At 44.5% G+C, this 27,065-nt stretch overlaps 1 protein-coding gene across 1 annotated transcript; it reads right to left on the bottom strand.

Moving 5' to 3' along the window:
- Nucleotides 1–3,626: 3,626 nt before the first annotated feature.
- YEATS4 (YEATS domain containing 4) lies at nt 3,627–10,403 on the bottom strand. The gene is made up of 7 exons (XM_065413536.1): nt 10,353–10,403; nt 9,310–9,429; nt 8,576–8,642; nt 8,385–8,479; nt 6,141–6,233; nt 5,975–6,062; nt 3,627–4,116 (listed from the first exon to the last, which is right to left on the bottom strand). Exons 1-7 carry the CDS (start codon nt 10,401–10,403, stop codon nt 3,947–3,949), a joined length of 684 nt encoding a protein of 227 aa, XP_065269608.1. The 3' UTR covers nt 3,627–3,946.
- Between the last annotated feature and the right edge of the window lie 16,662 nt (nt 10,404–27,065).

The raw sequence follows: 27,065 nt of genomic DNA, 5'->3' as shown, positions 1-27,065 counted from the left end.
TTTCAGATCAGCAGTTTAGTGAGAGTTTTTCTTTACTACTGAAAAGTAGTGAAAGGGAAGGTGATCAAGGGAGGTAGTTGGCAGTTCCTCTCTCATCCAGCCTAAATATTTAGCTCTCACATCTCAGACAGCTGAGTTAAAATGGGTTAAAATTCTTGGGGTGGGGGAAAATGGAGTTTGCAATGGAAATAGAAAACTGTGCTTAATTATAAAGCTACATGTTTGATGCATGAAGTAGGATAACATTGTATCTGGACTAGTTAACTTGTAACATGATTTATTATGGGACAAGTTTATCTCCTAATCCTGAACATGTTACGTAGCAATACAATGGAAATAAACCATATTTCTCCTCACCCACCAAAGGATTAGTTTAAACAGAGTCTGAAGCTTTAGTGCTAGACAATTATTTAGACTAAATTTTCTTGATCTCACCCAGATGCATGATATTTTTTATTTTTTTTAAACATATGGCACAATCAGGTTTTCTTTTCTTTTTTTTTTCCCTCATGAAGGGATTTTAAAACACCACTCTGTGTCATCACTATAATTCAGGATAGAACCACTGTCTGAAGGCAGAAAGTCAGAGTCAACAATGTACATTGCTACCACTTAAATTCACAATCATGAACCATAACTATTTGTCTGGAACAAGTGAAAAACATCTTACTCAGGGGTGGCCAAAGTATAGTCAACCATTGCAATTGAATTTTCCTGATACCCCTGAATTCAAGCATGTTTTTTCATGCTTAGAAACAATTTTCTACTAATGAAGAAAAATACAGAATACACACAAGGAACTTAAACAGTGTAATATGAAATAGTTTCTCGTTTTCCATGAGAGGGTCATAGCTGCTCAGGAAAAGATTTTGTGACTAATTTTTTTTCTCTCCACCTAATAGGTATTATTTCTGTCTCCTCCTCCTATAGGAACAGCAAGGAAGGAAGGAGAGAAAGAAAAGCATCAAAAGTGAAGTTGAGGGAACAGTGACAAGAAAAAAAAAATCTTGATTTCCTCAGGAGAAGTAAGGGGGGGGGGAGGGGAGATCACTGGTCTATTATGGGAATGCTCTCTATTACGGAAGCATCAGTCTTGGGTCCATTTTTAAGGCTGAGTTGTGCACTTAAATAAAGTATTCTAATACTATGGTGATAACGATGGTTTAAAAATACAGCTGGATAGAGTTTTTAAGGTTCTTAAGAAAAGCTATGATTCAGATATTTCTTATCACTAGGCTTGGAAGGATTAGATTATCAGTAAGTGACAGTAGATGTTCATTTCACCATACATAAACATTAACAAAAATTTACATCTATAATAACCATAGTTTACAGATAGGCAAAATAAGAAACATGCTGCTTGAGAAGAGTTTGATTTAAGAATATTTATTTTGTATATTTTGACGTGGACAATTTGTGCTTTAATGGCAATAAAGCTTTAACTTTTTGAAATCTCAAAATCTACTGTCATTAAAGAATTATGGTCTGATCTCGCCTATTGCCTGACCCCTCCTCCCCGCCCCAATTTCCTGCAACTGAAAATTTAAGTTAATAAAATTTTTAAAAAATGTTTAAAACTAAACATTGATATGTCAAAATTATAAAAAATAAAAATTGAATTCTGCTAAGCTATTTATGACACAGCCTTTCAAGATCTATTTCAACACTTTGGAGGCTCTAGAATTCTGATTGTATGTTACTCATATTCCCATTATTTTGACTCGTGTACTCTAGAATTAGGATTCACAACTTCAACTCCCAAAGCAGGAGAGGCATTCTTGTCACATATGTTGGCTCAGTGTGAAGATTAAAAACATTGAGATGATTTCCTCATTCCCCCACAATCTCGTGTTGCAGGGCTGTGCAGGAGTAAGTATTGGCAGAATTTGAGTTCTAGACCCATTTTTGTCCCACCATTACTGCAAATTCCCAGGTTTCCTTTACCTCCCCCTCTATATCCTAAAAGCCACCTCAGGAAATGGAATGTGATTCCCCTAACTCTTGTGTGATAGTACTCCTGAAATTCTAGTGACGCCTCACAGCTTCAACTCTAGCAAGTAGCTCCAAGAACCCTCTACAATCACTGTCAGAAAAAGAAGTTACCTAGGGTGCTTATATGATCCACATCACTGTAGTATCTGAGCATCTCATAATCCTTAATGAGGTAGGGATATACTATTATCCCCATATCACAAGGGATACAGAGGCACAGAGAGGCTAAGTGACTTGTTCAAGGTCTCTCACTGTGGAGAGCAAGAAACTGAACCATAGTTTCCCCAATCCTCAACTAGTTCCCCACCCACTGGGCCTTGCTTCGTCTGGATAGTGGCTCTTTTACCCTCACTCAGAGGTTGGGAAAGTGACAAGGCATTATCTGAACTGGTGGGGCTTGGGTAAGCCATTGGCTTCTCTATAAACCCTATCTCTCTAACTTGAGCCCGCTCTCAAGCCCAGAGTAGCAGCTGCAAGGAGTCAGAGGAGCTGCTGTTTCTGGAATACAGACATCTATTTTACTTCCCTGTCAATTTAGTACATTTCCACCCCTGTTCTCCTCTGAGTCTTGCAAGGCATCAGACCGGCAACAATTTGTCCAAGGTAGCCACTTGGACCATCTTTTAGAGTCAGCCAGCTTTATTTGAACATCAGATAGTAGTTGGTTCCATGGAAAAGTTATAACTCTTTGAAACACCTTTTAACAAAGGGTCTTGGCTTGTGCCTTCTCATTTGATTCCCACATATCTTGGCTGCATTGTGGGACCAGAGAATGAAGGCAAAATCCTTCCAATTCTGTATTAAGTGCAGATATCAAAAAACTGCATTATTTGAAGTATGTTACAATTCTATGAAACTGTTTTAAATGTATTTAGTTTACTAAAGTCAGGGTCAACAGGCGGTTCACGTTCATCTCAAATTTAAAGCAATCCCAATGCTTTGAATCTTCATAATCTCACATTAATTCCTGGGGTTTGTGTGTGTATTTAACAAGTGATTTTATTGTAAAGTGGTACTTTAAAAAATAGCAGGGAAGATAACCCTTTTATTCCAAGATCACAAGTTGCTCCATCACTGCCAGGCTCTTCTATTCCTATGAATAAAGTCAGAGCTGAGAAGGGGAACATGTACTGCTTTTTCAGTAAGGATGTATGCTAGAGTTACTGAGTTGGTAACAAATAATATAGTATAATACTAATATATTAGGCCAACAAAAAGTTGCAAAATATGACAAGTCACCTTACCTCTTGGAATACAAGTAATGTGGTTGCTGCATTTATACAAGTCTGATCTACGTTTGTATAGTTTGTCTCTGTACCATTTGTAAAGTAGAACTGCTAGTTAAAAGAATCTCATCCTCCTGAATCTCTACCAGCTTACTTTTTCCTAATATCAATACCAGAAAACAGAAGTGCAGATGTAATTTTAAACTGACAGGCTTAATCTACCTGCATACCAAAGATTTTAACCTCTCCCTTCAAGTTTACTCATCATACTGGATGTGAAGCCAACAACTAAGCAGAGGAGTTTCAGATTCCTAACAGTGAAAAAGCTACTACTATTTTAATGTTCAGTTTTAAAGATTTGTCTCCAATCATTTAGAAAGAGTAAATGGAGTATGAAAACTGATTACATGTTGTAAATCATAGTAACCTGAGATTTATTACAAAGTTACCATGCTGCACTCAATGCAATTTTTAAAAAGTCTGATTTCAAAAGAATTACATTCTTTAAAATGATTAAAAAAAATAAAAAAATTCACATACTTCTATAGTTTAAACACTGGACATTTTTCATCTGTAAAGCTGGCCTCACATGCAACAATCTTTTGAAATGAAATTCATGGATGAAACTGTACATAGTCCCCTCTATGAAATTTGAGGGAATACGTTAACATTGTTCCATGATCCAAGTCCCTTTATTTACAGCAAAGTCTCTATCAAATTGATACTTGTTAGATATCTTTAGACTGGTCATCTTCCTCTAGTTTCCTGATTTCACTCTTTAAACAGTTGATAGTTTCACGACTTGCTTTTAATCTCTCTTTAAGCTCAGCAATTTCAAAACTGGTTTTCTTTTTGGCAGCTTCCAGCTTTTCCCTGGTTTTTACTTCAAGATCTGCAACTGGGATAGTGACAAAGAAAAAAATATTTTTAGTGCACTGCAAAACTGCAATTACTCAATATAATATTCAAAAAAAGGTAATGAAGGGCAGAATCTGTTTCACAGAATCTTCACTACTGGTAATGCATGGGCCCTAAAATAATCCAGAAGGACCTTCAGATCCCATTTTGGAGTTTGCATGGCTGGAAGTTCGGCTCCTATTCCCTACCAGGTGTAAAAAAAAGCACCTTGCCCTCTATGCCTTGCCACAATAGTTATTCTACATGTCTCAGAGATACAGTGGCACAGAATCTGTCTTTGCAAGTATCCTACAGAAACTGCAGTATTGAAATACCGTAAATTCCAGCTTTTTAGCTTATGCACAAAAACATTGTGAGAATGTTACTTTCCCCACTTCTCCCTTTTTGGGCTGGCAAGGCAACAGAAATCTGACTAGAACACTGGCACTCCGCTCCACCGCAAATACATCACCCCTCCCATTTGTGGGATATTGAACAGCCCATGCTCCAGGAAGGTCCTACTCTATATCTGCTTCTACAAGCATATTTATGAGAAATGAGAATAAGGAAACACCTCTAATACTCTGGCTGTAGAGCAATAAATCACTTCTATCCATGCCTAGTAGAAACATGTAGCCACTTTTTAGTTAAAATGTAAAAATTTGACATGCTCAAAAGTAAAGTCATAAAACATTTTCTATTGTCCAGTTAACAAAGTAACAAGCTACAAATACAAAAAATAATCCTCAGTACTTTTGTGAGATAAGTATTTTACAAATGAGGAAACTGATGGACATTATTTCCACGGCACAGATGATAAAACTAAGGCAGGAAAGTCAAGCGATTTACCAAAGTCGAGACAGCACTACAGTGGCAACGCTGAGATTAGAATCCAGCATTTTCTGGGTTTCAAAGCTATATGTACTTCCTTAGTCCTTGGTTTTAGGCATCTCAGAAGTATCTTAAGTAATATAATTTGCTGACAATACTTAAACGAGTGGGGTAACATGCAGACAGGAGGACAGAACCAAAGTGTAAGTGGCCTGGAGAGATTAGAGCAGTAAATTGTAGACAGCAAGGTGAGATTTGGAATGAATATATATTAAATCCATGCTCTGGGGATAGGAAATCAGAAAACTGATTCAAAATCTGAAGGAGGGGAATATAAACCAAACAGCCACACCAGTCAATATTAATAAAGTTTATTTTCATTTTATCTCCTTAATACGTGAACTAAGTGTTGAGGGCAAAGAAAGCATTACAGTTGCAAAGAAAACAATTAGGAAAGAGGTTGGATAGGGAGGTGACTCTCAAAAGTCTGTTATCTTAAGAAATGGCCTACAGCATGAAAGTCTGAGAACTTCATTTAGAATAGTAAACTATTCACTCCATCCCAAAATAGCTGCTGGCTTCAGGAAAAGGTGTTAGTATTGAAATATTTAATGTTAATATTTCAACTTTAATCTCCGAGTTCAGTTAATATCCTATTTAGATGAACGGGGGAAGTTCACACCTCAAATCTATAGGGCAACTTCATTCCTTGTGTTATTCTCGGACTTCATGTAATTCCAGTGAAGGATAAATATTTCTATCAGCCTTCATACAGAATTATTCAGAGGTAAACAATAATTGTGAAAAATGTACAAATCTGAAACCTTTAGATCTTAAAATTAGTATAATACTCTTGCACATTAATAGAGCTATGTCTGTAGAGATACAAGATGTTTTTCAAAAATAGAGCTCTTTCCACATACAAATTTCACTTTACAGCAGCAAAAAAGGATAATTAAACATTAATGATTAATCTTAACTTCTAAAATTCACGTGTAACACTAGAATTGTTATCAGTTGGCACTTACACTCTGTTTCATGCTTATAAGCTCCTAGAGTTAGCTGACGAGATGTTGTCAAAAGCTGCTGCATCATAGCAGTAGGATCTTGAAATATCTAAGAGGAGAAAAATACACACCTGTTATCAATCTCACTAGTTAAAAACAAAACCTTTAACATGTTCTCTTTTCTTACCATCTCATCATAAAACTCGGATACTACAGTTTTCTTTCCCAGTATTGCATTGGTGTCAGACTGAAACAGCTTCAGCAAATGATATAAAGTTACCTGTGCAAGGAAAACAGATAGACTTGAATAAATGTAATATGATCACTTTAAGAAAAAATAAGTGATACACCCAAATGGAATTAAAACATTCATTGCTCTTTTTGCTGTGCAAGCATATAGGATTTTTAAAAACCTGTAAGAATACAAGAACTAAACCGATCTTCTGATACCATTTAAACTTCAACAGAATAACTGAATTTAATATTAATTGTTAAACAACTTAAGCATCCTGAAGCCAAATGTCTGGCTAGATTTGGAAAGGGTCTAGGGAAAGTAAAATAGAAAATAAGATAAACTAAGACTGATCTATAAATGCTATTATAATAATTACCTTTTTAAAAACATTCAATGAGTTGGTGCACAACAAGCCAGGAAGTACATCTGCAGAATACTACCTAGCCACACAACAACATCCCGTGTGGACACAGCTACAGCACTAACAGCAGTAAGTCAAAGCACACTACAGAACTTTTTACGATGTAGCTGGCTATAGATTCACGTTAGCTTTCTGTGCCCCAGCCCACCATGTAGACAAGCTCTGAGCACAGAAAAGATCACTTGGTTCATGTGGAACCCTATGCATACCGATGCCTAACAAAACAGTTAGGAAGTGCTCCTCAAAACTAATCTAGATTTAGATCACCCCTCGATGAAGTTCTTCTCCAAGAGTTCCTTTTCTATTATTCTGTGGGAGGTGATAGATACTGGAATAGGCTGTGAGCCTACCTACAAACCCCTGGTTATTCATGGGAGGCCAGGGACAGCCACATGGAGGCAACATGGATTCACAATGGCTCTGGCTCTAATCAACAAATCCCAACAACTCTGCCCTTTCCACTCCTTCCCTTAAGCAAACCTGTTAAGTGCCATAGAGATGGCTGATCCCTGCTTCCAGTTGGAAGAACTGTACATAACGGAGGGCCGGGAAGGAACAGACACAATCCAGGCCATTTTATCTACTTTGATCCTATTACTCCTGATACCTCTTTGGAACATCTTACAGTTCTTTTCCTTCCTTCAACACCATTCAAAAGTGTGTAACCTATCTGTAGCAGGGTGGTGACCCACTCTTACCCTGAGGGGTTTAAAGACAGCCTTGAGGGAGGGCTGTTGGAAGGGAAAAAGCTGCTAGGCTGATTGGGGAAGTAGCCGCAGCTGGACCACACCCCAATCAGGCCTCAGCTGGCCCTATCTAAGAGGCTGGGAGCCAGGAGCTCAACAGTCTCTCTCTGTTAGTAGAGGGAGATGGGCCTAGCTGCAGGGAGCTAGAAACAGGGTACCTGAGTGGAGCAGGGCTGGAGAAAGGCAGAGGAGCCGGGGAGCTCCAGCCTAGAAAGCCCCAGGCTGTGGCCTAGTAAAAGGCAAATAGGTATTGGGGGTTGCAGAGGGCAGCTCCGGGGTAGGCAAAGGCAGCAGGTCCAAACCCAACCTTGCCGATGATGAGTGGCTTATACTGCAGTCTGCGCCAGGGAGCGCAGGCTAGAGGGTGACTGGCAGTAGCCATACACTGAGGTGAGGTGGGGTTAGTGGGTGAGGGTCAGAAACCCAGTGAAGGGGCACCAGGGTCCTGGGAGAGACACAGGGGGCCAGAGTGAGGTAAGGCAGATCACCGGCCTGCAGAGGGCGCTCCTGGCTGGAAAATGAGCTAATTCCTGAGGACAACCAGCAGGAGGCACCGCAGGGGTGAGCCCAGCTCCTTACACTATCATATTCCTCCTTAGTGTTAATCAGGTCAAGGAAAGCATGAAGAGCTTTTTGAGAGTTTTGGACAAGGGGAAAGGACTAAGCACTTGTGATTATGGTAATTTACAAGCTCTGTTTTCAAGAAGTAGGCATTCCCTTCCCACCTTCAGGCACCACACTGCTACTTGACACATGCTTTCCCTATCTAAACTTAGCTGGCTTTCACACTTTTAAACTATGCACTGGGATTCAATGCATTACGAAAAGTGACTAGCTGAGTAATAGCACACACATCTTCAAGTTGCATCCAAAAGTGAAGGTTAGGCATATAGTAATGAAGACATTAAACATGCTGAGACTTAGTACTAGAACTTTTTCTGGTCAGCTGCATCCCATGTCAAAGTCTTATAAATACACAATACATTACACATAAATAAAGGTTTATTAAAAGCCAAAAAATTTACTTACAGGTCTTTCATTGGGATCAATAAAAAATATCTTGATGATGATTTCAAATTCACCCCAACCCGTTTCAGTGATTTCATATGGTGGTTTGGTAACAACTGCAGTGGAAAAACAGTGGCAGGAATACAGATGACTTAGCTTCCACATAATGAGAATATATGTACAAACCATAAAAAACAAACAAACAAGCTTACCTCTTAAAGGATTACCATAGCTTTCATGTAGTTTAAATTGAATTTTCTTCACATAAGCAGACATATCCTAAAATGTAAACACTGTAGCCAATTATTTCCAGATATTAAAGCACACTGAACAGTTTCTCTCATTGTTTCTTCCCCTCCACATACCTATCATGTTTACTAATGTGTCAAACTGTAACTATCTGACAAAATCAGGCTAAACTCCGGGATTAAAAAAATCCACATAATCTCTTGCTACATTTCTCTCTGATGACATCAATCTAATTTATTTTCTATATGATCCTTGCAGAAATAGAGATTATTTTTAACTGCCAGTCTATATAACTCACTTTTTGCCAAACACTTATCGGCACACCTTTTCCCTAATGCCAGCTCTATATTTGTACATATAATTAATTCTTTCTAATGTGTTATACTAGAGATAAAGAAGATATTCTAATTGTGCCTATATTTTCTTCTGACCCCAACACAATGCTAAGGACCTTTCTGGCATTTCTCGAGTGACACTGTCATTACAATGTTTCCTATATTTTAACAGGTAAGGCCCCAATCTTGCAATTATGCATGTGCTTAACTTTTAAGTCAATGTGACCACTAACATGCTTAAAGTTAAATATGAATGTAAGTGTTTGCAGAATTAAGGCCTATATCTAGACAGATGACAATTTATGGTAAACATTTCTAGTTCAGTTACACATCTTTTGGTCAATAATCAACTTTTTGCCTACCTCATTTCTGTAAGGCTTTACATAAACCGTCCACTGATGTGTATGTCCATCTTCCTCTCTCTTCTTTCCAAAATAACGTGCAACATTTCCATAAACTATAGGTTTCACAATAGTAACACCCTTTTAAAAAGAAAAATGATCAGCATCTCATAAATTATAATTGGAAACTAATCATGTTGAGAAGCCACATGATATATAACAGCTGCTATTTTTACTTCAATTTAAGCTATTCTGCCATTTATATTTTCTTTTGTTTAAAACTGGTATTTTTCCATGTATTTTATCATTATGAGAGCCATGAGACTCCACCTGACAGAGAAATTAACGTTTCTGAGCTACATAAATAACGTTTCAGTATTGAGGCTATCGGTGGTAAGGGGAAAAAAGAAGGAGGTGAAAAATGTATTTTCCTCCACCAGCAGAGCAGTTATGAAGAGTTTATAGTCCGCTGAACCAATCTCTTTGCCACTCAGCAGAAGCCAAGAGTCAGATGAAGTTGGGAGACCGAGTTACCCTGCAGCTCAAGCCGCCCAGCCCTGGAGAGCGAAGCCCTCCCCCCGCAGAGCAGGCATGGCGGGACTGCCCCAGTTGGACCCGCTCTGCGGAACAAATAGGAAACTTCGGTGCCCAGCCCGGGGGTTAAGGCTGGTCTCGATCACCGCGTGCTGCGAGAGGCGCTTCCCCCGCCCCCGAGGCACGGCTGCTGCTCACCCTGGCCAGCCCTGGTGGGGACGCTGGCTTGGCCCGCGCTGTTACTGGGGCACTGGCCCTTCGTGCGGGTAGCGGGGGGCCGCTAAGCGGTGAAGGTGCCGGGGCCGCCACCCCCCGCGGCTGCTTGCACCCCGCGGCGGGCACTGAGCGTTGCACTGGGGGCTGCCCGCGGGCAGAGCGGAGCGACAGAGCCCCTGCCCCGTGCGGACCCCCCAGCAAGCCGAGAGCGCCCAGTGGATGTGGGGACAGGCGCCCTCCCCAACCCGGCGGAGAAAGGAACCCGCCCCCGGGCGCCGCCCCCTGCCCCGCCCCGCCCCGGCCGCGGGCGGCACCTTCACTCTTCCCCCGGAGTCAGGCCCGAACTCAGCCATTCTCTTGAACATATTGCACCGCGGGGAACCGCCCGGGGCCGCGCCGGCCGCTCGCGCTCAGCCCCCTGCTCCGCGGCAGCGAGGCCAGGCCCACGCGCAGCTCCGGCCACGGCTCGCTCCTTCCGTCCCCGCCGCCAGATCGGGTGGGGGTGGGTTACCCGCCCGGCCCCTGCCGGGTGACGCTAATGCTTCTACGTCATCAGACAGGCAGCGCGAGGTCACCCCGCCTCCCTCTGGCAAGAAGCCGCGGCCAACACTAGTCATATGTCACGGGGTCCGTGATGTCACCTTGCCCCACCCACTAGGAGAAGGGGCGAAAGGGGCGGAGCGGGGACGGGAAAAGGCAGATGGGCTGGGCGGGAAGCCCGGGGGGAAGCTAGTGCGGGGTCATACACGGGGCTGGTCAGTGGGGGGAAGGGCAGAGCGGGTCAGTGAGTGGATGGAGGCATTAAGCTGATGAGGGGTAATTAGGCAGGACGTTGGTCTGATTTTAAATCCCAGGTCCCTCATTGTGGGTGGCTTGCCCCCGCCCCCATCCAGGCCTGAGACTGTGCCAGACTTGGTGTTGTCGAGTGTCAGCTGGGAAAGCCATTTCAGAGAGTGTGCCTGACCCACCCATTGGGGGCATAGGCGTGTGCAGCACATTTCATTAGGGTGTGCACCCAGGGATTTTTTTTTTTTTAAAGGGAAACATCATAAAGGGGGTGTGAGAGGGAGTGCGGGCTGTGGGAGGAGGTGCGATGTGCAGGAAGGCGCTCAGGGCAAGGGATTGGGGCAGAGGAGGGGTGCGGGTGTATGAGGGGGCTCAGGGAAGGGGGTTGGGGTGCAGGATGGGTGCGGGGTGCAGCAGGGGGCTCAGGGCAGGGAGTTGGGGTGCAGCAGGGGGCTCAGGACGGGGTTGGGGTACAAGAGGGGTGCGACAGGGGGCTCAGGGCAGGGAGTTGGAGTGCATGGGAGTGCAGGGGGTCCAGGGCAGGGGGTTGGGGTGCAGGAGGGGTGCGAGGTGCAGGCACGGGGCTTAGGGCAGGGAGTTGGGGTGCAGGGTGCAGCAGGGGGCTCAGGGAAGGGGTTTGGGGTGCAGGAGGGGTTCAGGCTCCTGCCCACTGCCACTACCTGCAGCAGCGCGCTCCCTTGCCTGCCTGCCGTGGCCCCACACCGCGCTGCTCAGCACGTCCCTGTGCGGCCCCTGGGGGGGGCCATAGGGCTCCGCGCGTTGCCCTTGCCACGCCTCCAGGTACCTCCCCCGAAGCTCCCATTAGCCGCGGTTCCCTGTTCCCGGCCAATGGGAGCTGCGGTGGGCGGTGCCTGGAGCAACGCACGGAGCCCTCTGCCCCCTTCCTCCCCGGGGCCCCAGGGACGTGGTGCCAGCCACTTCTGAGAGCGGTGCGGGGCCTGCAGCACCACAGGGGCAAATCCCGCAGGCTGGATCCAAAGCCCTGAGGGCCCTGAGGCGCATGCCTATGGTTGGGGGTGCAGCAGCATATGCTCTTCAAAATGGTGTCCATGTGGTGTGATGCATGGGAGCTCACGCCACAGGGCAGGCCCACGCCATTCCCAGAAGTACCAGAAAGTCCCACCTTCTGGGAATGCATGAGTGGCCACTGGTAGTGCAGTCTTTGGCGAAGAAAGTGCCCGGGTAGGATTGGTTTTGGTACCCAGGTGCTACCATTCTGCTGTTTCCCCCTAATGGCAGATTTGGAGGTGCTGATGTGTGCTGTAGTCTAGGGACAGCTTCAGGATGAAGACCATGGTGGATGTCTTCACTTTTCTGGCACAATGGAACTTTCTACGATAAGGGTAAAACTTGCCTATGCAGGAAACAGAGCTTTCTCAGGGGCTGGCCCAAGACTGCAGTAAATTCCCCCAGAAACTAAGGACCAGAATAAACCTCACCACCTTTGGCTCTAACTGCAAAGTGCATTTCTTTGATCTGCCTTCTCTAACATAAACAGATAGCTATGGGGATATAGGTTTGCACATATATTAAAAAAAAATCAGAAACAAAATACTCCATGGCGCACATTTCTACCCATGTGAGGAGGCCAAGGGAACAAACGTGAAACGTTAGTCATGTTGCTTAATGCACTCCTAGAAGGTGCTTAGATAGTATGGTGATGAGTGCAGAATAAAAACCTATTTAGAATAAAACAGACATGTCCAGGAAATAATGAACAAAGTGTTTGAATAATACAGGATAGGCTGCTTTGTAAGACTCAACACGTCATTCAGGATACAAAAATCACACACAGTAGATCAGTGGTTCTCAACCATGGGTCCAGGGCCCCCTGGGGGGCCGCGAACAAGTTTCAGGGGGTCCACCAAGCAGGACCAGTGTTAGACTTGCTGGGGCCCAGGGCAGAAAGCCGAAGTCCCACTGCATGGGGCTGAAGTCTGCAGCCCTGAGCAACTTAGCTTCACAGTGCCCCCTGTGGCATGGGGTCCTGGGCAATTGCCCTGCTTGCTACCCCTTAATGCCGGCCCTGGCTTTTATATGCAGAAAACCGGTTGTTTTGGCACAGATGGGCCGTGGAGTTTTTATAGCATGTTTGAGGGGACTCAGAAAGAAAAAGATTGACAACCCCTGCACTAGATGATCCTTGAAAACCTTTTGATCTGTTGCTTATTAATAGCTCATTATTTGATACATCTCACAGGACATTGCCTACAAATAAGGGATGTTCAATGAGTTTTTGCTCAGACGTAGGAGATTAGCAGGACCCAAAATAACTAGGGAGCATCATGTTGCAGTATCCTGGTGCCTGATAATGGAATGACACTGGACTTTAGCTACCATTGCCTGCACAGATCGACAAGGTGGATGAGATAATATCTTTTATTGGACCAACTTCTGTTGGTGAGAGAGCGTACGCAGAGTTCTTCTTCAGGTCACCTATATTGCCTGCATACACAGAGGAGCAGGAGTGTAGACTCCAATGATCTTTTGTTTATAGAAGATAGGGCAATTCTAACAAAAGTCCCATTAAGTGCATGCATAGCTTTCACTCCCCATTTTTATATGTTCCCTTATCTGGGAATGCTGCACATGTTGCTCCCAGGCCACAGGTATGCTACTTCAGAACCAGTAATCAGCAATTTTCCTGGTTTTAGTGCAATCTAAGTGCCAAGCACAGGGTGCTTCTCTCTTCTGACTCCTTTCAAAGGCACATGCATCTTTGTGCCTTACAAATGAAGAGAAAGAGAGCCCCTTCTCAAATGCAAAAGGGATAACCCAGCTTCCTATCATGCAGCCAAGTTGGGAGAGGAGAACACTCTATGTTGTGAACTGCAGGTTTTTTTCTTTTTAGTTTTGTATAGAATGAATGGAGCGTGTGTGGTTTTGGGGAGATGGGGTATGCTCTTATTTCTTTTCCCCCTGTCATAGAAATTTCTGTCCATTCCAGCTGAGGAATAAGGAGAGACGGACACAGCTAGCCAAGCAAGGAGCCCCGGGAGGGGCGATCCGTTTATTTCAATTGCAATTGGGTTCGAGCTCATAAGTCAGCAAGAACAAAGAAAACACTTACACCAAAGCATTATATGCAGTTGACTATGATAATTTATCGCTCTATGATTGGCCAAAATTTGCTATCATTACCATACATAATTAGCAAGCTACATGTATCTGCCCCTCTTATGACCCCTTACTGTTCATCTACTTGCCCCCTCCTACTTGCTTATTTTGCAAACCAAGCAGTTTATCTACAGGACGCAGGCACAGAAAGTTCCATTGTCTGCAGGTTTGGAGTTTGGCTACATTTCCTCTTGAAGGAACTTCCTGAGTTAAGACATAGATATAGCTGTGCTGTATATCTTCCATGTGTACGTGACAAATTTGCCCCCTGGCAGTTAAGCAGAATAATTTTATATCACCCCTCACAACTGGAAAGTGACACTGAGATGTAATAGCAATTGGACAGACTCACAAGCAGCCCAAAATGTGCCGAAAAGGAAATATCTAGTTTCTTTACTCAGACTAAAGGAAGATTTTTTTTATTGCACAAGCTGATGATGCAAGAGCAGGGATAGGAGAACAATGATAATTTTCAGCAATTTGCATGGCCCTTAGAGACAACCAGTTGTTAAGGATCTGTGGAAAATGTTCACACACATAAGACAAAATGATAGGGTACAGAATAAAATGAACCGCTAGCATGTTAACCCCTCAATTAGATAGATAAATAAATACAGTAACTCCTCACTTAAAGTCGTCCTGGTTAACGTTGTTTCGTTGTTACATTACTGATCAATTAGGGAACATGCTCGTTTAAAGTTGTGCAATGCTCCCTTATAACGGTTTGGCAGCCATCTGCTTTGTCCACTGCTTTCAGGAAGAGCAGCCTGTTGCAGCTAGCTGGTGGGGGCTTGGAACCAGGGTGGACCGGCAATCCCCCTATCAGCTCCCCGTTCCCCTAACTTCCCTGTGCAGCAGCTGCCCAGCAGGCTATCAGTTGCCGGCAGTTCAGCTGTCCCTCCCCCCACTGCCATGTGCTGCTCCTTCCCTCTGCCTTGGAGCTGTTCCCTGGAGCCTCCTGCCTGTTGTGCAGGGGGGGAGGCGAGGGGAGCTAATGTCAGGGTGTCCCCCTCCCCTAGGGTGACCAGACGTCCCGATAAAATCGGGACCGTCCCGATATTTCGGTGTTTGTCCCGATATTTCGCTCCGCCGGCAGCTTTTTTTTTTTTTTGCTCTGCCGGCGGACCCCACCCCCCATGTGTCCCGATATTTTCTTCCTCTCATCTGGTCACCCTCCCCTCCTCCAGCTCCTGCACCCTGCTTACCCCAGCTTCCATAGAGCAGGGGGGACACACGACAGGGCTCAGGATGGAGGGAGCTTCCTGGCAGCAGCTGCCGTCTCAGCTTGCTGATCTATTTAAAAAGGCAGTGTACGTAGAGTGGGCAATTTGACAGCAGCAAGGAGTGGTTCAATAACAGGCTGAGCAAGTGCAGAATGACTGCTGAGTGTGCATTTGGCTGTTTAAAAGCCCACGGCGATGCCTGTGTGGGAAGCTGGACATGCTGATGACAATATTCCTATACTTATAGCCACGTGCTGTACGCTCCATAACATTTGTGAAGGGAAGGGTGAAAGTTTCACTCAGGGCTGGACCGCAGAGGCTCAGCGCCTGGAGGCTGAGTTTGAACAGCCAGAGACCAGGGCTATTAGAGGGGCACAGCAGGGGGCCATAAGGCTCAGGGATGCCTTGAGGCAGTAATTTAAGGCTGAAAGCCACTATTATTTGTTGCTGTGCTCGGGAGTGCAGTGCTTGTAATGCTAGGAGGTGATTGGTGCACATGATGCAAGAAGGGGCCTTTACATAATTGTATGTTGCTTTGCAGTGCTCTTTTTGCTTTCACGTAATAGAATAAAGATTGCTTTCAAACCAACATAATTCTTTTATTAAAAGACAACAATCGGAGGAAAGAGTCAAACGAAAAAATTCATCAGCAGGGAGGGGGATGGGGAAAAGGAAGGTCTCAAGAGGAGGAGGGGTCCTGGGACGGCTACAGATTTGTGTATGTCCAGGGATCATACCCAACCTTCTCCTCTGGAGTACAATGCAGCGGGTGGTGTACTTCAGCAGGGCCAAACTGCAGAGGGATGGGTGTTGGGTGCAGTGGGTGTCCACAGTGCTGGACTGTGAGGAAGGAGGAGTGGAATGCTGCGGGTAGAGAGCAGGAGGTTGATAACAGTGTGTTGGCGGTGTGGTGGGGGCGCATGGGAAAGAGTTTTGTGACAGTGGCTGCAGGGGAGGGCGGGCGCGGAGCTGCTCGGTTTGAAGAGCTAGTATCGCCTGGAGTGTGTCCACTTGGCGCTCCATAACATTTAAGAGCCGCTCTGTGGCTTCTTTCTGGTGTGCCGCGTTCTCCTTTCGGTCCCTCTTCTCATTGTCCCGCCACCCCTTCAATTCCTGTTTCTCAGCAGCGGAGTCCATCAGAACCTCATGGAGAACGTCCTCCTTAGTTCTTCGTGGCCGCTTTTTAATTAAGGTCATCTCTGTAAATGCAACATTTTACAGAAGCAGTATTATTTGCAACACAGACAACACTGATTCAGTGCTTTAAAACACAACCAGTACTCACACACCTGTCACTAACTGGCTGACCCAAGGGAAGCACACATGAGCCACAAGACCCCCAAAATGGTGAGTAGCTGCAGGGGCATTGTGAATCACTCTTCCCGGACCCTGCTGTACACTGGGCACGTGGCTCTTGGGGCGAGCTAGCACTGTAGCGTGGGCTTGATAATCATTCCTGTCCTCACACTTTCCACAAGATGTGATCATTATGGAAGATATCTCGCTGCTGAGGATGAGCAGGGAATCAAGGGAGGGTCTTCTCCAAGCCTGTGGCTTCCCTCCTGGCCCCTATGCGGCTCGTCTGTGTGCAGCAACGGTCCCCCCCGCCCACCATGTGACGGCACAGTGGCGTGGGAAAATTACTGTTAATGGGGCAAGAAACAAAGCAACTCTGCCGAGGAACCTGCAGCAGCGGATTGCCCAGTATCTCCATGAGAGTTTCCTGGAGATCTCTGAGGGAGATTCCCTTGAAGTGAGGGAGTCTATCAACAGCCTGTTCCGCTGCTCAGAATAGGCATGCGGTGCATAGGCGCCAACTTTTCCCTGCACCTGTGGGTGCTCGACTCCCTCCCTCGTCCCTGGCCCCGCCCCATCCCAACTCCACCCCTGCCCCGCCTCCTCCCGCCCCTGCCCCACCCCCATTCCAACCCCTTCCCCAAAGTCCCCACCCCAACTCTGCCCCCTCCCTGCCCCTATTGGACCCCTTCCCCAAATCCCCGCCCCGGCCCCGCCTCTTCCCCGAGCATGCCACGTTCCCCCTCCCCTCTCCCTCCCAGCGCTTGCCGCTGTGAAACAGCTGTTTTGTGGCAGCAAGCTCTGAGAGATAGGGAGGAGGTGGAGGCAGAGGTGAGCTGGGGCAGGGTGGGGAGCTGCCGGTGGGTGCAGAGCACCCACCAATTTTCCCCCGTGGGTACTCCAGCCCTGGAGCACCCACGGAGTCGGTGCCTATGATGCGGTGGGAGACAAGCCTGATTTCTGCAACCCTCCTGCCGCCAGCAAATCGCTTCAGCAATTCCCAAAATCAGATCCACTTACCAGGGGCCTCCTCTCCTGTTTGCCCTTTGCCAAGATCCAACTGCTGTGACTGGCTAGGCTCCTCCGGGGTAGAAAAGAGCTCCTGACTGCATGCTTCTCTGGCCTCCAAGCCATCCTCAGCCTCTGGGTCCCTCTCCCCTTCCACATCTTCATCCAAGATTTCCTCCTTCTGGCTCGGTTCACTCTTGACTGGCATGCAAGCCAATGTAGTATCCACAGGGGCCTTTGCAGTGCATATGGGGTCCCCACCGAGTATAGCATCCAGCTCCTTGGAGAACCGGCAGCTCGTGGGTGCAGCACCAGAGCGGCGGTTTGCCTCCCGCGCCTTGTGGTAGGCGTTCCGCAGCTCCTTCACTTTTGCCCTACACTGCAATGTGTCCCAGTCCTGGCCCCTTTCTATCATGCATCGTGAAATCTGTCCATAAGTATCATAATTCCTATGGCTAGAGCGCAGCTGGGACTGGACAACCCCCTCTCCCCAAATGCCGATGAGGTCCAGCAGCTCGGCATTGCTCCAAGCGGGGGATCACCTGGTGCGTGGAGCAGGCATGGCCACCTGGAAAGATGTGCTGAGACCACTGCACACATCACTGAGCAAACAGGAAAGGGACTTTCAAATTTGCAAAGGAATGTACGGGGTGGGGATGACGGTTGGTCACCTGAAGGCAGGGCAGTAGAGTTCAAACCGATGACCATGGGCAGGAGGAAAAGCCCCAGGATTAGCAAAGCCTCCATTCTGGCAGTGTAGCAAACCCTGGAGACTAGAGATGACGTGTGCCTGGTAATAGTGGGGAGGCATAACCTAGAACAGCTTGAGTCACACCCCTCCTGGAAAGCAGTGGTCCTTCCCTGTAGCTCCCAGATCTTCCTCCTGCCACGCTGGGCAGCTAAAGCAACAGCCCCTCCCTGCAGCTCCAGCTTTCAATGATAAACTGTAAATACTTTCATAGGTGGGTTAAAAGGTTGTCTAGATCACTGTGGCATCTGTAAGTTCTGCTATGTCTTTGAAGATGCAGTGTGCCCTAAAGGACAGAGCACTGGACTGGGATTCAGCAGACTTATATTCTAGTTCAAGCTTTGCCATTGGGCTGCAGGGTGACCTTGGACAAGTTACTTTATCCCTGCCTCAAGTTTCACATATGCAGAAAGGAGATATTGATACCTCTCTTGTGACCTATATGCTTTGTATGACTGGTAGGTATTATTATGCTGATCAAGTGCTATCAAGTGCTATTTTGTAATTTACACTAATAAGTCTCAATAATGACTGGCTTTCTACACCCTAAGAGAAGAGTCTATGCTATATCTTTTTCTCCAGTGGTGGAAGAACACCTTTATTACAGGGATGTGTGCTAAATTAGGGTCCTGACGCTTGCTACACTGATACCAATAGGGCCTGCTCATCAAACCTAAAATTGTGATAACACGTTGCAGACCCTGACATGTTACTTCCCGCTATCTGTAAATTAAAAAAAAATTATGTGAATGTGAATTTTGTCGGTGTAAAAACACAGGCTCAGACCCTAAGATTTCTGTTTCTGTAACATTGTAGAATGACAATACCCACTCTGCAGTTAATGTTGTGACTGAGTTTCCATTACAAGCCTGATTTGGGCCACTCCATTTAAAATGCCCAACCACAGGAATGTAAGCTTCAAAACTGGTAGGAGAGGCCTGAGGGAGAGGGAAGACTTTACTAAGAAACCTGAAATGAATTGGACACCCTAAGCCAGTGGTGGGCAAACTATGGCCCGGGGGCCACAACCGGCCCTCCAGACTTTTAATCCGGCCCTCGAGCTCCCACCGGGAAGTGGGGTCTGGGGCTAGCCCCGCTCTGGCTCTCCAGCCGGGGAGTGGGGTCGGGGTCTTGCCCCACTCTGTACAGCTTCCGGAAGCAGGGATATGTCCCCCCTCCGGCTCCTATGCATTGGCAGGGGCGGCCCTAGACTAGCTGCCAGCAACTGGTTCCCTAGGTGAACCATGCAATCGACGCCCCACCCCCAAACCCCAAGGGCAGATCTAGGCTGAGGTTTTTGGTAAACTGGGAAACATTTTGCCCCTTTTTTCCTTTTAATGTTTTTTAAGCATTTTTTTTTTTAAACGGAGGCTTAATTATTCGGTTGGTTTGTCTGTCCGTCTGTCCAACCAATGTTTCTGAGATCAGATAAAATAGAGACACGAAATTTTCAGAATAGATTTGTACACGACAGCTAGATGATATTTCAGTCCGATTTCAAATACAAAGGCATTAAAAATGTTAATTATAATTTTTATTATTACAAATCCAAAATCATCCATTACGCTATCCTGCTTTAACTGCCATTACCACCACCTCCAATATAGAAAGAAATAAGAAAACTCTTCAATGAACTTTAACCTGTATTTACAAAACACTCCAAATAAAAAACACTCGGTGCTCTTAAAACATGACTTTTCTTGCTTTAAGTTTTGAAAATTCAGTCACTAGTTCTTTTAGATCCAGTTTTCCAGCTATTTCATACTCTATTGACATTGTGGCAAGTCCAAGTCTCTCTTGCACCATTGTTGAACACAGATATGTTTTTATCAATTTTAACTTTGAGAAGCTACGTTCCCCACTAGCTATGGAAACTGGCAAAGTTAAAAGAATGCGTAGAGCTATAAAAATGTTTGGAAAACTGTCCATGAGTTTCAGAGTGGTAGCCGTGTTAGTCTGTATCCGCAAAAAGAACAGGAGTACATGTGGCACCTTAGAGACTAACAAATTTATTTGAGCCTAAGCTTTCGTGGGCTACAGCCCACTTCATCATATGCATAGAATGGAACATATAATAAGAAGATATATATACATACAGAGAACATGAAAAAGTGGAAGTAGCCATACCAACTGTAAGAGGCTAATTAATTAAGAAGAGCTGATATAAGAGCTGTGTGAATTACTTAGGATCCTGGCCCTCAAGATGTCGGTATAGCATCCACAAACCAATGGGCTGGTGGAGCATTTCAACAGCACCCTGAAATCCATGTTAAAAAAATTTGTCGGCAATGACCCGCGACACTGGGACAGGCTGCTACCAGCCTTGTTATTTGCCATACAGGAAGTTCCTCAAGCCTCTATGGGATTTTAGGGGATGAGAGCTAAGGAAGCATTGTTCTAAGTCAGCCATAAAAATGTTAGCATACTGTGGGGCCATGCGGGTACCAATAGCAGTGCCGCTGACTTGAAGGTATATATTGTCCCCAAATGTGAAATAGTTGTGGGTGAGGACAAAGTCACAAAGTTCAGCCATCAGGTTTGCCGTGACATCAGGGATACTGTTCCTGATAGCTTGTAGTCCATCTTTGTGTGGAATGTTGGTGTAAAGGGCTTCTACATCCATAGTGGCCAGGATGGTGTTTTCTGGAAGATCACCCATGGATTGTAGTTTCCTCAGGAAGTCAGTGGTGTCTCGAAGATAGCTGGGAGTGCTGGTAGCATAGGGCCTGAGGTGGGAGTCCACATAGCCAGACAATCCTGCTGTTAGGGTGCCAATGCCTGAGATGATGGGGCGTCCAGGATTTCCAGGTTTATGGATCTTGGGTAGCAAATAGAATACCCCTGGTCAGGGTTCTAGGAATGTGTCTGTACAGATCTGTTCCTGTGCTTTTTAGGGAGTTTCTTGAGCAAATGGTGTAGTTTCTTTTGGTAATCCTCAGTGGGATCAGAGGATAATGGCTTGTAGAATGTGGAGTTAGGACACAAATCTGACATCAGGAATCATGACATTCAAAAACCAGTAGGAGAACACTTCAACCTCTCTGGTCACTCAGTTACACCAGGTTAAAGATGGATTCCTGTTCAGGTGACATGATCACATGTCACTGCAAGACTTCATTACCCACTTGCCAGCACACACATATACAGGAAGACTCACAGGTAAAACACAGCCATCTACAGACAATGGTCCTGGTTAATGGGAGCCATCAAGATTCCAAACCACCATTAATGGCCCACACTTTGCATAATTACAATAGGCCCTCAGAGTTATATTTTATATTTCTAGTTTTAGATACAAGAGTGGTACATTTATACAAATAGGATGATCACACTCAGTAGATTATAAGCTTTGTAATGATACCTTACAAGAGACCTTTTGCGTGAAGCATATCCCAGTTACATTATATTCACTTATTATCATATTTTTATAAAACCATATAGACTGCACGTCACAGCGTGCACCCCAGAGTAAGAACCACTGCACTAAACTGATAAGATCTGCATTTTAATTTAATTTTAAATGAAGATTCTTAAACATTTTAAAAACCTTGTTTACGTTACATACAACAATAGTTTAGTTATATAATATAGACTTATAGAGAGAGACCTTCTAAAAACGTAAAAATGTATTACTGGCACGCGAAACCTTAAATTAGAGTGAATAAATGAAGACTCGGCACACCACTTCTGAAAGGTTGCCAACCCCTGCTCTATTGACATTGTGGCAAGTCCAACAAGTCTCTCTTGCACCATTGTTGAACGCAGATATGTTTTTATCAATTTTAACTTTGAGAAGCTATGTTCCCCACTAGCTACGGAAACTGGCAAAGTTAAAAGAATGCGTAGAGCTATAAAAATGTTTGGAAAACTGTCTGTGAGTTTATTTTCACAAACAAACTTCAGTACTTCTTCAGGAGTGGAATGTTTCTTAAGTCGTCTTGAAAAAGCCTGAAGCTCACTACACAAATCCATAGCATCAATGTCGTCTGAATTTTCATGAGTCAATGCCGACTCCAGTTTTATACAAAATTCTCTTATCTGTTTTCTTTTGCAAGCTGTGTATATCATATAGAAAGCCAAATACTGACTCTAGCTGCTGCATCTGTTGAAATCTTTTGTCAACCGAGTGAACAGCAGTATCAAGGACTGCGAAGTAGAAATTTACTTTGAACCTTTGTTTTCGGTTCTGAATAGGTGTGTCTCGTCGTTCAACGAAAACCGCTGTTTCTTTTGCCGAATGCAAACTGGCTCTGGTTCAAATTCTGTCGGAAAGTCTATTTCTTCTTCAGCAAGCTCGAGAGAATCTACCAGAGTTCTTTCGAACCCTTCATCACTTCTGAATTGCTCCAGAATATTTTTAGTTTGCTGCAGTTTTTGAATAGCAGAATGTATGTTCAAGTTCTTTTCCTGAAGCTGCTTACTAGTGAGGTTAATCTCGAAAAGGATATTATACTACAAAATGAGTGAAGTCACAAATTTGAACTTGGAAAGGCCATTTGCAAGAGCTTCTGCATCTGAATGTGCCATATTGCCAGATGATCCAGTAAAGGTAGTTTCATCAGAAATTTCAATTAGGGCATCATAAATGTTTCCAAGTTCATAGCGAAGAGGCTTCAAAGCATCAATGCAACTCTCCTATCTTGTCTGACTAAGTGGTTTCACAGTTAGAGAATTCACATGGCAAGTCAGAATCTCCCAACGGCGTGTTGAGCCTGAGAAAAACATATAAACACGTTGCACCAGGTCAAAGAAACTGCTTGCCTCCAAACAGCATCTAGCGGCATCATTGACAACCAAATTCAGAGAATGCGCACTGCAAGGAACGAAAAAGGCCCTAGGATTGATTTCCATCATTCTCCTTTGCACACCATTGTCTTTACCCTTCATATTACTCCCATTATCATAGCCTTGGCCACATAAGTTTTCAACAGATAATGACATTGTTTCAAGCTCTTGTCGAATAGTTTCAGTCATAAATGCTCCAGTCGTCTCCTTCAGTGGTATGAAACCCAAAAAATGTTCCTTTATGAGCACTTCAACATTATCTTCATCTGCAGACTTTTCCATATCCACAAAATGAATGATCATCATAATTTGTTCAACATGACTCACATCTGGTGTACAGTCCAGTATTATTGAAAAGTATTTTGCAGAATGGGCAGCTTCTACAATTTTCTTTTTAATGGCATTTTCTAGGATTTGAATCAGTTCATTTTGCATATATTTTCCTAAGTAATGAACCTGTCTTTCATGATCAGTTATTTTACGTAGATGCGCCTTCATGACTGGATCATACAAAGCTAGGTATTCAACAAATTTTAAAAAGTTTCCATTACCTGGAGTTTATAATTTTTCATTTCTACCGCGGCCGCGGAATGCTAAATTGCTCTCACTAAAGCAATCAGATGCTCTAATATTTGTTGCCAATATTCTTCTTTTTCCTTGATCACACGTACATTTTCTTCATAGATAGTTTTTCCTTTTTTCAATCGTAATTCAAGTTCTTTCCAATTTTGAAAACATTCCAAATGTTCTGTACCTCTTTCATCTGAAGAGAGAATTGAAGATACGTTTTTCCAGTCCTTTGAACCATTTTCAGTAAGTGATATACCAATTGCTTGATTTCTAAACAACTTGCAGCAAAAGCAAAACACAGAGTCCTTCGACACTGAATATTGTAACCAGTTTCGATGAACTTGTTCGGGTCCATGTTCCATGAGAATTTGCTGCACACTGTCATCATATCTGGGCCATGAAGCTGGGTCCCCATACTGTAACTTGTTTGTAACTTCCTCATCCTTTCTTTCTTCGACTTCATTTACTTCAATTTCTGAATGTATCTCTGAAGGCGAATACATTTTCTCCACTTCCATATCAGTCTGATGCTGTGAGCTGCCTTCATCTAGAAGTAAGTTTCCATCATCTTGAGTTTCCAAACTGCTTTTTTGTGGATGTGAGCTACCCTCATCTCAAAGTAATATATCTTCATCTTGATGTTACAAACTGCATCCATGCAGATGTGAGCTAACCTCCTCTCCAAGTAAAATTCCTTCATCTGGATGCTGTGAACTGCTTCCATCTTTATTTGGATTAAAGAGAAGATATTTCAGGAAGGATCCCTGCTGTTTTGCTTGATCCTTTTCCTTCTCAGCCTTTCATTTACGATACTCACCTCCTGAGGGTTTTCTTTTTCCTCTTTCTGCCATGGGGCACTTGAATATTGTTATGTACTGTGCTTCTGACTGCAAGCATTATAGCGTTAAGGATGGCTGACACACCACATTGTTGGTGATTTAAACCACATTGCAGCCATCCCAGCACATCTTTTCACTGCTTAAAGGTTCAATGGTTAGTAACATACACTCACTTACCTATTAAAACAGTTAGTTACAGCATTTACACGGAAACAAAATGACCTTTTTCGCTGTTATAACCCGACACTGGTTGTTTAGAAAGTAATCCCCTTCCTCGCGGTTACCCGCTTGGAGTGTGACGTCATCACTTTTGTAGTCTATTAAGTGTTAACGCTGTTACTTTTCTTTTATGGACCTTATTTATTACATGTGAACCAGTTATAACAAAAAAAAGTTCATAATTATACAGCCCGATAATAACGCTAAGGTTTAATAACGCTTAAAGATACTCACATTTTGGATTTATAATGCTGAAAGACGTTATTCTTTATTCTTTGGCACCAAAAACACAATTTTCCACAGTACTCGCTCGATTCTTAACCATCTACCTGCAACGTGTGTTAAAAGGACCTTTTGACATGTATCAACTCACGATATCTCTGCTCTACATGAATTTCCGGCTATGCGACCTTGATGTATATTCGAGTTAGGTGTCACTAGCCTTGCAGCTCTTGCCGCTGGCGGATGTGTTTCATTGTGGCTGAGTTATTGCTTATCAAAATTGCAGAGTGGGTCATCTTGACCCTACGTCACAAATTGGAAAAAAAATCGCTAAAATATTATTTATTTTTGCAGTAAATAAAAGATTTGACATATTAATAAATTCTCTGAAATGTAGAGAAATTAATTATAATTCATATTCCCTCCATACGCGCACAGGAATTGAAATAATGACATCTTCGTTATTTTATTTGTATTTTTTTCTCGCTTTTTCATTTTTTTAATTTCTTTTTAATTTGATTTTTCCCCTCAAATTTGGTGCCCCATTTAACTTGGCACCCTAGGTGACCACCTAATTTGCCTATATGGACGGGCCACCCCTGTACAGGTTCCTGGGTTTGTTGGTCTCTCAGCAGGTTCTCTCTGGTGAACACTCCTCTCCCCCACTCCCCCCCGCATCATCTTAAGTCATTCCCACAACTACAGCACATATGGTACTGAGTCCATGACCCAGGACTCTTGCTCTCCCATGTCTCCCAGAAAAGGTCCAAAATTCCCCTGGGCTGCCTCCCATACAGAAGCTCAAAGGGGTAAAATCCCATAGAGGCTTGAGGAACTTCCTGTATGGCAAATAACAAGGCTGGTAGCAGCCTGTCCCAGTGTCGCGGGTCATTGCCAACAATTTTTTTAACATGGATTTCAGGGTGCTGTTGAAATGCTCCACCAGCCCATTGGTTTGTGGATGCTATACCGACATCTTGAGGGCCAGGATCTTAAGTAATTCACACAGCTCTTATATCAGCTTTGAATCTTTGATGAGAAATTGGACCCCCTGTCCAACAGAATTTCTTTTGGGATCCCAACCCTGGCAAAGACCTTCATGAGCTCGCCTGCTATGGTGGGCACTTTCATCATACCCAGTGGAATGGCCTCAGGATACCAGGTGACGTAGTCTACAATCACCAGTATGTACTGGAACCTGGATGCGCTTTTCTGCAGGGGTTCCACCAGATCTGTCCCTATCTGCTCAAACAGTACTCCTACTGCAGGGATCAGGATGTGGGCCTTTGGCACCACTTTGTGTCCTGTGAGTTGATACTCATGGGATGAGGCACAAAACTCACACATTTCTTGGTGGATGCATGACCAAAAAAAGGACTATCCATTGTAGAGTGTTCTCTTGCCCCAGGTGTCCGGTGCAGCACTGCGTGGGCCAGCAAAGTAGCTTCTGTAGAAATCTCTTAGGCACAAGTAGCTGATGCCATGTTTCTTGGATTTTGGGGTCTCTCACTATCCAGTACAGACGCTTGTTCTGAACTTCAAAGTGAGGCCCCTCTGGTGTCCATGGGCCTCCTTTCCCTTCTCCTTCAGGGGTGACTATTTGTTCCCAAGCATAGCTCAGGGTCTGGTCTTCCCGTTGCTCCCACACAAAGTCCCCGTCTTCCATCAATCAGTCATTGTCCATCTCGTTTAAAGCCCCCTTAGTCACAGGTTGGATCACTGGCACCTCTGCCGGGTTTGAGAGGCCCTCTTTCTACTTCCTCTGTCTCATCTTGATCCATGAGCCTCCTCACTTTTGGGCGTGGGTTGGTCGCCACAGGGTGTTTGCTGCTCCCCAGGAGCTCCCCAAATCACCTCCAGTCCCATCCCAGGGCTACCAGGCTTCTCAGGACAAATTTTTTGGTGTCCTTAGAGTGAGGCCACCAACTCTTACAGGTGGCTGCACTCATATTTTTCCCTAAAATACTTGATTAGCTTTAGGAAAAACAAATAAATATGCACATATACACATCCAAATCATTGTAATTTATTTATTGCTAGCTAGTAAGTCTGTTGTGAAAAGTGATATTAACAAACATACAAGTATCACTTTTCACAGCGGACTTACTCAGCCCTGGCAAGCCTGGGGACAAATTAAGCCCTGGATGAGGGGGTTGGGAGGCAGCGGGGTTAGGGGCGATGGGGTGGGTCGGA

The sequence above is a fragment of the Emys orbicularis genome, chromosome 1, assembly GCF_028017835.1.
Source record: "Emys orbicularis isolate rEmyOrb1 chromosome 1, rEmyOrb1.hap1, whole genome shotgun sequence".
Lineage (NCBI taxonomy): Eukaryota > Metazoa > Chordata > Testudines > Emydidae > Emys > Emys orbicularis.
The sequence above is the reverse complement of the archived record's forward strand: the minus strand, read 5'-3'. Positions and strand labels throughout refer to the sequence as shown.

What these genes read in the sequence shown, in the direction of transcription:
- YEATS4 (XM_065413536.1), bottom strand. Translation starts at nt 10,403, where the DNA reads ATGTTCAAGAGAATGGCTGAGTTCGGGCCTGACTCCGGGGGAAGAGTG. An exon ending in ACTCCGGGGGAAGAGTGAAG is followed by an intron (nt 9,430 to 10,352) that starts GTGCCGCCCGCG and finishes TCTTTTTAAAAG; the next exon opens with GGTGTTACTATTGTGAAACC. An exon ending in TAAAGCCTTACAGAAATGAG is followed by an intron (nt 8,643 to 9,309) that starts GTAGGCAAAAAG and finishes TTTACATTTTAG; the next exon opens with GATATGTCTGCTTATGTGAA.